This window comes from Balaenoptera musculus, chromosome 1, assembly GCF_009873245.2.
Source record: "Balaenoptera musculus isolate JJ_BM4_2016_0621 chromosome 1, mBalMus1.pri.v3, whole genome shotgun sequence".
Lineage (NCBI taxonomy): Eukaryota > Metazoa > Chordata > Mammalia > Artiodactyla > Balaenopteridae > Balaenoptera > Balaenoptera musculus.
In genome coordinates this window covers 121,968,140-121,979,794 of record NC_045785.1, presented here as the reverse complement: position 1 = coordinate 121,979,794, position 11,655 = coordinate 121,968,140, and the positions used below count along the sequence as shown (strand labels likewise).

The following is an 11,655-nucleotide window of genomic DNA, read 5'->3' as shown; positions in this document are numbered from 1 at the left end:
CAGTGCGCAGGCTTCTCATTGCAATGCCTTCTCTTGTTGTGGAGCACGGGCTCTAGGCGCACAGGCTTCAGTAGTTGTGGCATACAGGCTCAGTAGTTGTGGCACACAGGCTTAGTTGCTCCGCGGCATGTGGGATCTTCCCGGACCAAGGATCGAACCCGTGTCCCCTGCATTGGCAGGTGGATTCTTAACCACTGCACCACCAGGGAAGTCCCCATGTTTGTTTTATTCATCACCATTAACTTCATGCCTAGCACACAGTAAAATTCTGTTAAATGAACAGATGAATAGGACTCTTGAAGAGGATTTCTAGAGGACAGTGACATATATCAAGGTTGAAATAAGCTATTCTTAAATGTATTTACCCTGTAAAAAAGCCAAGGCTGTAATTTTTTTGGGAGGCAGAGAACCATAACTACCTCAATTAATTCAGTAGTGTATTTGTTATCTATTGCTGCATAAAAAAAATTACTCCAAGCTTGAGTAGCAGCTGACAACAATAAACATTTTAATTTCAGTTGGTTTCGGAGGGTCAGGAATCCAGGAGTAGCTTATCTGGGTGCTTCTGGCTCAGTGTCACTCATGAGGTTGTAGTCAAGCTGTTGGCTGGAACTAGCATCATCTGAAGACTAGGGCTGACGGGTGTGCTCCCAACCTGACCAGCATAGCTGTTCAAAATAGGCCTCAGTTCCTCACCATGAGGGCCACTCCACAGCAGCCTCACAACATGTCAGCTGGCATCCCCCAGAGCAAGTGATCAGAGAGAGACAGTGTCCAAGAGGAAAGCCACAGTATCCTTTATAACCTAACCCCTGAAGTGACTACTTCTGCCGTTTTCTACTGGTCACAGAGACCAACCCTGGTGTAGTTTGAGAGGAGAGTACACAAAAGTGAGAATACCACAAAGCAGGGATTATTCGAGGCCATCTTGGTAACTGGCTTCACAAACAGCTATTTAAAGTTCTTACTATGTGTGAGGCTTATTCAGCCCTGTATACTCTCACATCTAATTCAATGCCTCGTGCAGAACAGGTCCTCCAAAAAATGCTTGTTGGAAAGGCAGGTGAAAAACTGCCTACACATATCAGACTTCTCAACAGTAATGTTGTAAACTAGAAGATGATAGGTGTGTTGCCTTCAAAATTCTAAATGAAAATTATTTTCAACTTAGAATTCTGTACTTACCTGATCCCACCTAGATCATCAATCATGCAGGAGGTGAGAATGAACCTTTTTCAATCAGGCAATTTCCAAAAATTTACCTCCCTTATATCCTTTCTCAAGAAGTTACTACTAGAAAATGTCTTTGTTAAAATAAGGAATACACCAAGAAAGAAGAAGACATGGTAGGCAGGAAGCAGAGGAGACCACAGGGCAGAGGCAAAGGGAATGAATGCTTAAGATGACAGCAAGGGAACTCCCAGGGCAATAGCTGGGCAGCAGGTTGAGAGAGCAACCAGTGCAGAGTAGATGAGGTCAGAAGGCTTCAACACAGATATCTTCAGGGGAATAAAACACATTCTCTAATAGATCTGACCACGTAGAAATTGTATGGAGCATGGTTTTACAGAGCTGCTAGAGGGTGTGGAAGGACTTGGTCAAGTGTTCACAGAAAACTAAACAAATGGAAATTAGAAGCAATTATGAACTCCAGGAAAAATAAAAAGTTATAAAGAAAGCAAATGTAATTAAATTGGCCACTTATTACCATTGGCTCAGTGGCGACTAATATTTACACACTCATATAATAAAAAATAAACTGCCCCCATATCTTGAGTGAGGTGATGGTTACATGAGTGTATACCTTTGTCAAAACTCATTGAACTGTCCCTTTAAAATGAATGTATTTTGGGACTTCCCTGGTGGTCCAGTGGGTAAGACTCCGCGCTCCCAATGCTGGGGGCCCGGGTTTGATCCCTGGTTGGGGAACTAGATTCCACATGCATGCCACAATTAAGAGTTTGCAGGCTGCAACTGAGAAGTCTGCATGCCTCAACTAAGAAGCCCGCATTGCACAACAAAGATCCCACGTGCTGCAACTAAGACCTGGCACAGCCAAAATAAATTAAATAAATAAATAAGTATTAAAAAAATAAAATGAATGCATTTTATTGTAAACTATACCTCAATACCTCTAGCTTTAAAAAAGGATGCCTGCAAATTTGTATCAAAAGGTTTAAAAACAATTATACACCTAGGTCTAACTAGGATTCTGTCCTAAGAAAACAACTAAGCCAATAGCCGATTCATTCATTCTTACTATCTTACTATCTAACATCTGACAAATTACTCAGTTTTGCCAAATCTCAGTTTCCTCACTTGTAAAATGGGGTTAATAGTTCCTGCCGTATAGTGTCATTTTGAGGAATAAATGAGATAATACAAAGTAAAACAGTAAAGTATGATAGTATTTAATAGGTGCTTAGCTATTAACATTATTTCTAGGTGGTGAAATAATTGCTTTAATTTTCTTTTAAAAAATCTCTAAAGATTTTTCTATAGTGAGCATGTGTTCCTTTTTAATTTTTAAAACTTTATTTTGAAATACTATAGACTCAAGAAATTGGAAAAATATTCCAATATTCCTCTATAGAGAGGTCCTTGTTTAAGCTTTTAAAGTTTGTTTTTAACTGACTACATATTATACCCATGCAAATAATCAAAGTTCTATTATGTTTTAGAAAAAAACACTAATACAACCAATGATATATCATATACATGTAAAAGAGTTGAAATAATTCCAGTATAACTCTGCTCTCTCAGATACAGATGGGTTCTAAATTTTTCTGTAAGATCCATGATCTTTCATATTCTGGGGTTATTAGCTCCAAGAACAAATTCCAAAGTCAATGACTCTGATTTTCATTAAACAAAACAAAACAGAAAGGCACTGCAAACTATGAATGCATTATGACTATAATGACAATTGTACAGTACTTTTTTTAAGACCACTTTCACAAATTCTGTTTCATACTACCTGATATTTACAAATTCGACCTATTTTTTGAACATATGACTATTACAGCATGAAAAATACGTTGAAAATGGAAAAGACTGGATTCTCCAAGTAGAGATAACTAACTGGCGTCCTGGAACATTTTTATCAGGGTGATGATGTCAAAGTCCAGATTTGCAACACCTCTGACTGAATTACTGTTCATTTGCTTATTCAACAAATATTCATTACAGACCTAATCCTAGCGTCAGGGTGCATAGATCAGGAAACCTATTAGATCTTGAGTAAGACAGTTATATTCTTTTTTTTTTTAAATTAATTTATTTTTGGCTGTGTTGGGTCCTCGGTGCGCGCGTGCTTTCTTTTAGTTGCAGCGAGCAGGGGCTACTCTTCATTGCGGTGCCCCAGCTTCTCACTGTGGTGGCTTCTCTTGTTGCGGAGCATGGGCTCTAGGCGCGCGGGCTTCAGTGGTTGTGGCACGAGGGCTCTAGAGCGCAGGCTCAGTAGTTGTGGTGCACAGGCTTAGTTGCTCTGCAGCATGTGGGATCTCCCCGGACCAGGGATAGAACCCATGTCCCCTGAACTGGCAGGTGGATTCTTAACCACTGTGCCACCAGGGAAGTCCCAAGACAATTATATTCTATATGTGAAGAATGTGTGCATTCTCAAGGCTTAAAATGGAATTCAATCTGTAAACTATTATAAGAGAAAGTCCCTGTAAATATGGGCAGGAAAAGGATTCTGAATAATTTTTTTCCTCTTTTTGTGTGGATGGTTTTCTGGTTCCTCATTGAAAGAATTAAAAGTGTAATAGATATATTATTGTATCCAGGAAAAAAGTTGTATGAGTGTTTATTTTTAATGTAGTTCTAGAAGATGGAGTAAGAGCTGGCTACTCCCTAACGACATTTTCTTTTCCTCCTGGTAGATGTATCAAAGCATGGAGTACCGCTAATGATGAAACTAAGCCAAAGCAACAGCCTGGCAGCTGGATGACATGGGGGTGAGAGGGGAGTGAGGGACCCCAAATGGGTTCCCAAGGGCTCCCTCCTTTGGGAATCCTGGAGATGGGGGAAGAGGATCTAGTTGCTTTTCTTCTTCACCTCCAATTCTCTGGGGAAGGAAATTTGGATATGGAGGCGGCTTTAGTGGCACCCAGGCTTGGCTTTAAGCAAATTGTGAGGTAGGCAGTTTCTCTCAGCTTCTCCTCCTCCTTTAGCAACGATTCCACTCCTCCCACTCCTCTTTATCCCTTCACCTGTGCTGTCCCTCGTGCATCCATCTCAGGAGGTGCACTCCTCTCACTCAGTGTGTGCCTGTCTCTTTAAATTTTCACCCTGATCACAACTGGCCAACACACTCTGTGGCTTCTCAGCTGCTTTCGGAGTATTGCTAACAAGCTCCTCCCAGGAAATTTACAGGTTCTTTAAATCTTTTCCCCAGGGCCAGCTTCCTGGGTTTCAAAATCCCCCTTTTCTTTGATAAATGACCACCCAATTAAGAGTGAATTTTGATGGCAACCTTCCTGGGGACACCATCTGGACCTGGTGTAGTGAGAAGAAATGTGCTTCGGATTTGCACAGACCTGGACTCCCATGCCGGGTCCTCCAGGCAGGGAGATCTACAACCTTTCTGAGCTAGTTGCCTCATCTACACAAAGGATGATAAAACCTGACTTGCAGAATTACCACTGAGATATTTATGAGTGCCCTATATGAGCTCCTCACTCAATCTGTACTAGTCTCCTTTTCTTTTACAGGGTTATTATGAGCATTATGTGAGGAGATAAATGTGAAAGGGCTTTTCAACCTATAAAGCTCTCTCTACATGTTGGGTTTTTCAAATAATAATATGTTAATATCACTAATAATAAAAAGCACCGATAGGTAAGGGGCAGAGCTGAATATTTTCGTGGAGTTTTGTCATTTTTATAATCTATGAATTATAGCAACAGACATCATGACCATATGTCTAAAACAAACATCAGGAACCATGATCTGACAAGTCAAAATGCATTTGTTGGGGCAGAACATTATAAACAAGAATTGCACCCCCCAAGTAAAAACCTTGAGACCGTGTGGTCTCTGTACACGCAAATGACCATCTTTGATCCAGTGATCCTGGAAATCTACATTGCTGGTTATCAACTCATGATATGTTTCAATTCTGTTTCCAACGGTCAATAATAACAAAGGTAGTAGCTGAGTTTGGCCCCAGGTGTTCTAAGTTTGAATGTTGCTGTTTCCACTTGAGGACCAAGACCTACAAATCTCAGAAGCATTGCAGGGGTTAACAAATTGGCATAGAGTTCTGGAAAAGTTGACCAGTGTAGTTTATTTCTGTTTCAAACCTGAAAATCACCCTCCCTAATATTGTGCTAGTAGGTAAAGGAAAGAACATTGAGCAAGCCTGCAGCCCCTAGAAGAGTAACAAGCCTGCCGGAAATAATGGAATGTGCATATTGGTAATTAATTTCTGTTCATGAAAGTCTCTGCTGCAGATGCATGGGAGTTCAGTATGAAGAATGAACAAGACTGCTTTTGTGTAAGATCCCTTAGCTGCTGGGACCTTGGGAGTGCCTTTTTTCCACAGGCCTTTTCATGAGGATTTTGCTCTTTATAACCTGTTATTAGGTTTCCGTTTGTGCTGCTGTCATTAATAGAATTTACATAGACCTTTCGGAATTTAAAAAGAAGTTTCAGATCAGCTCGGTGCTTTGTGACCACCTAGAGGGGTGGGATAGGGAGGGTGTGAGGGAGACGCAAGAGGGAGGGGATATGGGGATATATGTATATGTATAGCTGATTCACTTTGTTATACAGCAGAAACTAACACAACATTGTAAAGCAATTATACTCCAATAAAGATGTTTAAAAAAAAAAGCAGTTTCACATCAAAATATCATGGTTTTTTTACTTGTCTTAATTTATTCAGAATTATTTACTGCATTTATTGTTTTTGAATTTTTGAATTTTATTTATTTTTTTATACAGCAGGTTCTTATTATTTATCTATTTTATACATGTTAGTGTATATATGTCAATCCCAATCTCCCAATTCATCCCACCACCACCCCCGCTCCCAGCACTTTCCAAAATATCGTATGTTTTCTTGACAGTCCTCCCGTTGGTCTTTACAATAACATTTAAAATTTTTTTAAATTTAATTTTTATTTTATATTGGAGTATAGTTGATTTACAATGTTGTGTTAGTGTCAGGTGTACAACAAAGGCAATCACTTTTTTAAAGTATTATTACACAAATAAAGAAATGGTGGCTTAAGAGTGAAGTAATCCCCAAAGTAAAATTACTAGCACTCCAATCCTCCGCTTTCTTCAGACGGAAAAATCGAGAGTAAGATCCTGGGATGATTACATGCAGTGATGTACCTGATAACTCTTGTTTCAAATATTGATCTGGAAGAAGAAAGCGAAAATGAGAGAGACGGAGGGAGGGAGGGAGAGAGAGAGAGAGAGAAAGCGTGCATGCGTGTGCGTGTGTGTAAGTCTCTGGTGTGTCGCCCATCCTTTCAGCTAAGCGAGGGCCAGACCTGGACCGCGGACGAGCCTAGCGTGGGCTCCCAAATGTCTCGCAAACTCCGCCCCGGAAGGCCCGGCTCCTTGCCTGGAGGCCCCTTAACTCTAGTCCAGCGGCGCCACGCCCCTCGGCCCGCAGCTAGCTCTGCCTCCCCGCGGCCCCGCCCCTCCCGCGGCCCCCGCCCCTCGCCCCCTCCCCTTAACCTAGGGCACAACACCGCGCCAGTCCCCCATGTTCCTGCGAGCGGGTCTGGCCGGGCTGTCTCCGCTTCGCCACACTCTCCGGCCTGCTCTGGTCGCCGCCATGAGCACTGGCACCTTCGTCGTGTCTCAGCCGCTCAATTACCGCGGCGGGGCCCGCGTGGATCCGGTGGACGCCTCCGGCACCGAGAAGGCGTTCGAGCCAGCAACCGGTAACGGGACGGAGACCGGGGGGCAGGGCCGGGGCGGCGGGACGGGGAACGCGGCGGGGACCGGGGTAGGGGCGAGGGTCGGGCGCGGATTGACTCTCCCCCGCCCCAGGGGTGAACCTAGTCTACCTCCCTGAACCTTCATGTAGTGCATTCAGCAGACGTTTACTGAGCACAGGTAAGTGACAGTGTAGAGTATAAAGTTGTATGTGTAGGCAGCTAACGGTGCTGTGCAAACTCGAAAGCATGTGGACCGGACACCAAGGGGGTCGTAGGAAACTGGACAGGCTGGTGAGTTGCTCCATGGGGTCATGGGTAGTTTTACAACGGCCTGAACAGAGTCCACAAAGCCCCGGTGGGTGAGGTGGGGTCTTCGTTAATTATTAACTTTTAAGGTTAGGACTGCAGTAATGTCTTCAACCGTGCACGTAGTAGAGGAATTCTAGAAGGACGGGGTGAAAAGAAACACTTGTGCCAAAATGGAGGAGCGCGCACAGAGGTTTCTAATTAGCGTGAATGAGGACTTTGTTGCCATCCCCTAGTGTTAAAATATTTCCGAACATGAACCAGAACTGGGAAAGGGAAAAAAAAAAAAAAAATACTGCTTTTAGCCTATGTTTAATGTGTGCCCAGCACTGTGCCAGGCCCTCAGTTTGCCCTGGGAGCTCCATAGATCACAAAGCAAATGAGGAAGAGGTTTTTTGTTTTGGTTTTGCTTTGTGTTTGTTTTGCTGGGTGTTATGGAATATTTGTGAGGAGAAAAATGTAAATGTTTGTGCAAACCAAGTGGTGTGTAGCCAGAGGGATAAAACTGGATTTCAAGAGACTGGAGAATTTACATTTGACCAATTACACCAAACCACGGAGCAGAGACTTGTCAGAGCAGGAAGGGGCCCACAGACACCATCAGGCTCTTCTTTAGGTAGGAGGAAACATCCTCTTGACCCCCACCCGCATATTGATACAAAAGGAAGAAAAATTGCTCTTTATTTTAATTGCCTACAGTGTGTGCGATCCTTAAGCACTGCCTTTACCAGTTGGCTATTCAAATTTGTAACAAATAGCAGGTTTGTGAAATCTCTGGAAAAAGCAGAGTCCCAGGTGTTCTTGTGGGAGGGGAAAAGAAACTGCTGACTTGACATCTTAGAGAATTCTTTTTAGTAGAGTCAGCCACAACCCTTGGGATTTGGGTCTAGAAAAACTGATCATTTCATATTTTGCCCAGGATAGGGAATAAGACTGAAATAAGAAAATGAGGGACTGTTTGTCTTTTCCCCATATTTGAGAAAAAAATTTTCTTGCTTTTAGGAATATCTTTTCTTGATATTCTGTTTATTAACCATATTCATCAAGTATCAGTATTATATGACTTGTATAGAACATAAACCAGTGATTTAAAATCAGAGTTCATAATCCAGGAGACGGAGTACTTTGATTTTGTAAGACCTCTGGGATTCTCAAACATTGTTAAGGAGCATTGTGAAATAATTGATTGGAGGTTAATGTTAGTAAACCCAAATGTAAAATAGAGGAGGGCAGGGGTTCTTACCCTGAAGTTCATGGTGTGCTAGGCAAGGGACATGTTCTCTCTATAATTCTGTGATATGGTTCAGTACATTTTTCTGGACAGAAGTCTGCAATTTTTATTAGATTCTTAAAAAGTTCAGCTGCTGGTATAAGGGTGGTCACTAAATCAAAACATACTTAAAAACAAGAAGAGGATCAATAAAAGGAAAATTGGATACACAATACTTTATTTAAAATATGTGGCAACCAATTGAGATAACACTGACTTTCCCTGTATTTATAGGGCGAGTGATAGCTACTTTCACTTGTTCAGGAGAAAAGGAAGTAAATTTAGCTGTTCAAGATGCAAAGGCTGCCTTTAAAATATGGAGTCAAAAATCTGGCATGGAACGTTGCCGAATCCTTTTGGAGGCTGCCAGGATAATAAGGGTATGTTTTAATTTAATGTCTTCCAGAAAAGTCCTCTTGCACTGTTCTGTGAGTTCTTTATGATGATTTGCAGTTAGACCTTGATGTGCTATTAGGTGATACCTTTTTGATGAAGTAGGAAGACATTTCCATATGCTCACCTTGGTATGTACAACAAGCTTTCCATCAGTGATTTCCTTCTGGCTCCTGGCTCCTTGTGACATCTCCCTCGGCAGGTTTTCTTTTCCTTCTTTGTTGGAGTGATAATGTATTCTTTGTAGCTTGTCTCCTTTTCATTTTACTATGTATACTTGTTTTCTTTTTACTTTTTCCTCTGATGACTCTTAAGTTCACTTTTCTTTTTCAGGTTTATTTTCTACCTTAGTTGCCTGGAAGATTTCATAGATTCATCGATGCTCCCCTCTTAAGACATAAAGTTTAGCTTTTTACAGTCTTAAAGAGCAAAAGTACTAGATTGTCATTACAGAATATTAGAAAATTCAGAGGATATACACCAAAATATAAGTCAAGGATATCTCTCAGTGTAGGCTGCGATGATTTTTTTTCCTCATCAGTGTGTTATGTCAGAAACGGAGGGTCTGAGAGTTACCCTACTTGCAAGGTTATATGTGTATTCTGACAAGAGACATGAAGCTTTCTGGATTAGGGAAAGGGTTTATTACAGCACCCAGATGCTGTACCCAGAGCAATACTTCAGCACTAGTTTTCTGAGTCCCAGTCCCCATGGGGTGATGCATTGAGAGGCAGATGTTAACCCTGTTGCATGCAGTGGTTGCACCGCAGGAGAGGATCCCTAAAATTATGAGACTCAGCTTATATGGGGGCTGCACATCTGCCCATTCTCTTCTCTGGAGAGAGGTTACTCATTAAGCACATCTCCAGGATTAAGGGGGAAGGTGTCATTAGGTTTATTACCCTGGAATATAAGCAGATGTCTCCAGGAACAGGAAGTAGAGAGCTTTATATCTCTACATCGCTCCAGTGACCTCTATCTTTTGGGAGACCCTGTCTCTGCCTTCTAAGGCCTTTGTTTTTCAGTCAGCTTGCCAGTGTCCTTTGCTCAGAAAGCTGGACCATGCAGTAGTGTCAAAATATTCCTGGAGAATTTTCTCCCAACAAGGTATTTTCTGCTATTAAAATTTATTTTTTATTTGATAGATTAAAAGTGGTAACTCAAAGCTGATAATTTATTATTCTGATTTGTCTCTCACGTTTTCTTGCGCATAAGCATTTGGGTTGTTATATCTTCCTAAGAACTGGCTCCTTTATCATTATATAATTACTTTTTAAATCCTGAATAATACCTAACTTTTTTTTTTGCTCTGAAATGGACTATCTGATATTAATTTTCTTTTCCTTTAAACTCCCCATTCCATTTTCTTTAATATCTTATGTAATATTTTTACATATTACAGTCAAAAATATATTACTATATTTCTCTAAAGCTCTTCTCTGATGATCATACCCTGGATCTGCCTTTACCCAAAATTATTCCATAACTAAACAAATCCCACCCTCTGACCACAGCCTACAGTTATAGCTCTCAGTTGTTCCTCTTAGTGATTTTTCTAGTTAATCATGATCTGCAGTTCTTTGCCCCTTCCATTTTTAAACTATGCACAATTATCTTTTATAAGATAAAAATATTTGATATTTTCCCACATTTTTAGCATTTCTAGTGCTCTTCATTCCTTTGGGTAGGCCCAAATTTCCATCTGTTATCATATTTTTTTTCTGCTTGAAGAAATTTCTTTAGCATTTTTTATAGTGCAGGTTTGCGGGAGATGTTCTTTCAGGTTTTGTATGTCTGAAAGTCTTTATTTTGCTTTCATTTTTAAAGGAATTCTAGGTAGATAATTCTAGGTTGACAGTTTTTTCTTTCAGTACTTTAAAGATGTTGCACCACTGTCGTCTGGCTTGTGTTGTTTCAGAAGAGAAGTCTGCTGTCATTCTTATTTTTGTTCCTCTGTTTTAATGTTTTTTCCCCCTTTGGCTGCTTTTAAGATTTTTCTTCTTATCACTAGTTTTAAGCAATTTCATTATATCTTCCTTTTTTTAAAAAACTTTATTTTATTTTTTTATGCAGCAGGTTCTTATTAGTTATCTATTTTATACATATTAGTGTATATATGTCAATCCCAGTCTCCCAGTTCATTCCACCCACCCCGCTTTCCCCCCTTGGCATCTGTATGTTTGTTCTCTACATCTGTGTCTCTATTTCTGCCTTGCAAACTGGTTCATCTGTACCATTTTTCTAGATTCCACATATATGTGTTAATATATGATATTTATTTTTCTCTTTCTGACTTACTTCATTCTGTATGACAGTCTACGTCCATCCACATCTCTACAGTGACCCAATTTCATTCCTTTTTATGGCTGAGTAATATTCCACTGTATATATGTACTACATCTTCTTTATCCATTCATCTATCGATGGGCATTTAGGTTGCTTCCATGACCTGGCTATTGTAAACAGTGCTGCGACGAACATTGGGGTGCATCATTATGGCTTTTGATGCAGTTTTCTTTATATTTCTTTTGTTTGGAGTTTATTGATCTTGAATCTGTACACTTACAGTTTAGTTAAATTTGAAAAAATATTGGCTATTATTTCTTCAGATTTTTTTTTTCTGCCCCCTTTTATATCTCCTCTTCTTCAGAGCCTCCAATTACACATATGTTGGGCTGCTTGAAACTATTCTACAGCTCACTGATGCTCTGTTCATTTTTTCCCCAGTTTTTTTCCTCTGTGTGTTTTATTTTGGGTAACTTCCATTGTTATGCCTAAAGTTCA

At 40.6% G+C, this 11,655-nt stretch overlaps 1 protein-coding gene across 1 annotated transcript in view; it reads left to right on the top strand.

Moving 5' to 3' along the window:
* Positions 1–6,578: 6,578 nt before the first annotated feature.
* The window catches only part of ALDH9A1 (aldehyde dehydrogenase 9 family member A1), a 28,475-nt gene continuing 23,398 nt past the window's right edge, over positions 6,579–11,655 (top strand). The window contains exons 1-2 of the mRNA XM_036860365.1: positions 6,579–6,905; positions 8,713–8,858. Of these exons, the coding sequence (XP_036716260.1) occupies positions 6,725–6,905; positions 8,713–8,858 (327 nt within the window). The 5' untranslated portion in view covers positions 6,579–6,724. The remainder of the gene's footprint in view (positions 6,906–8,712; positions 8,859–11,655) is intronic.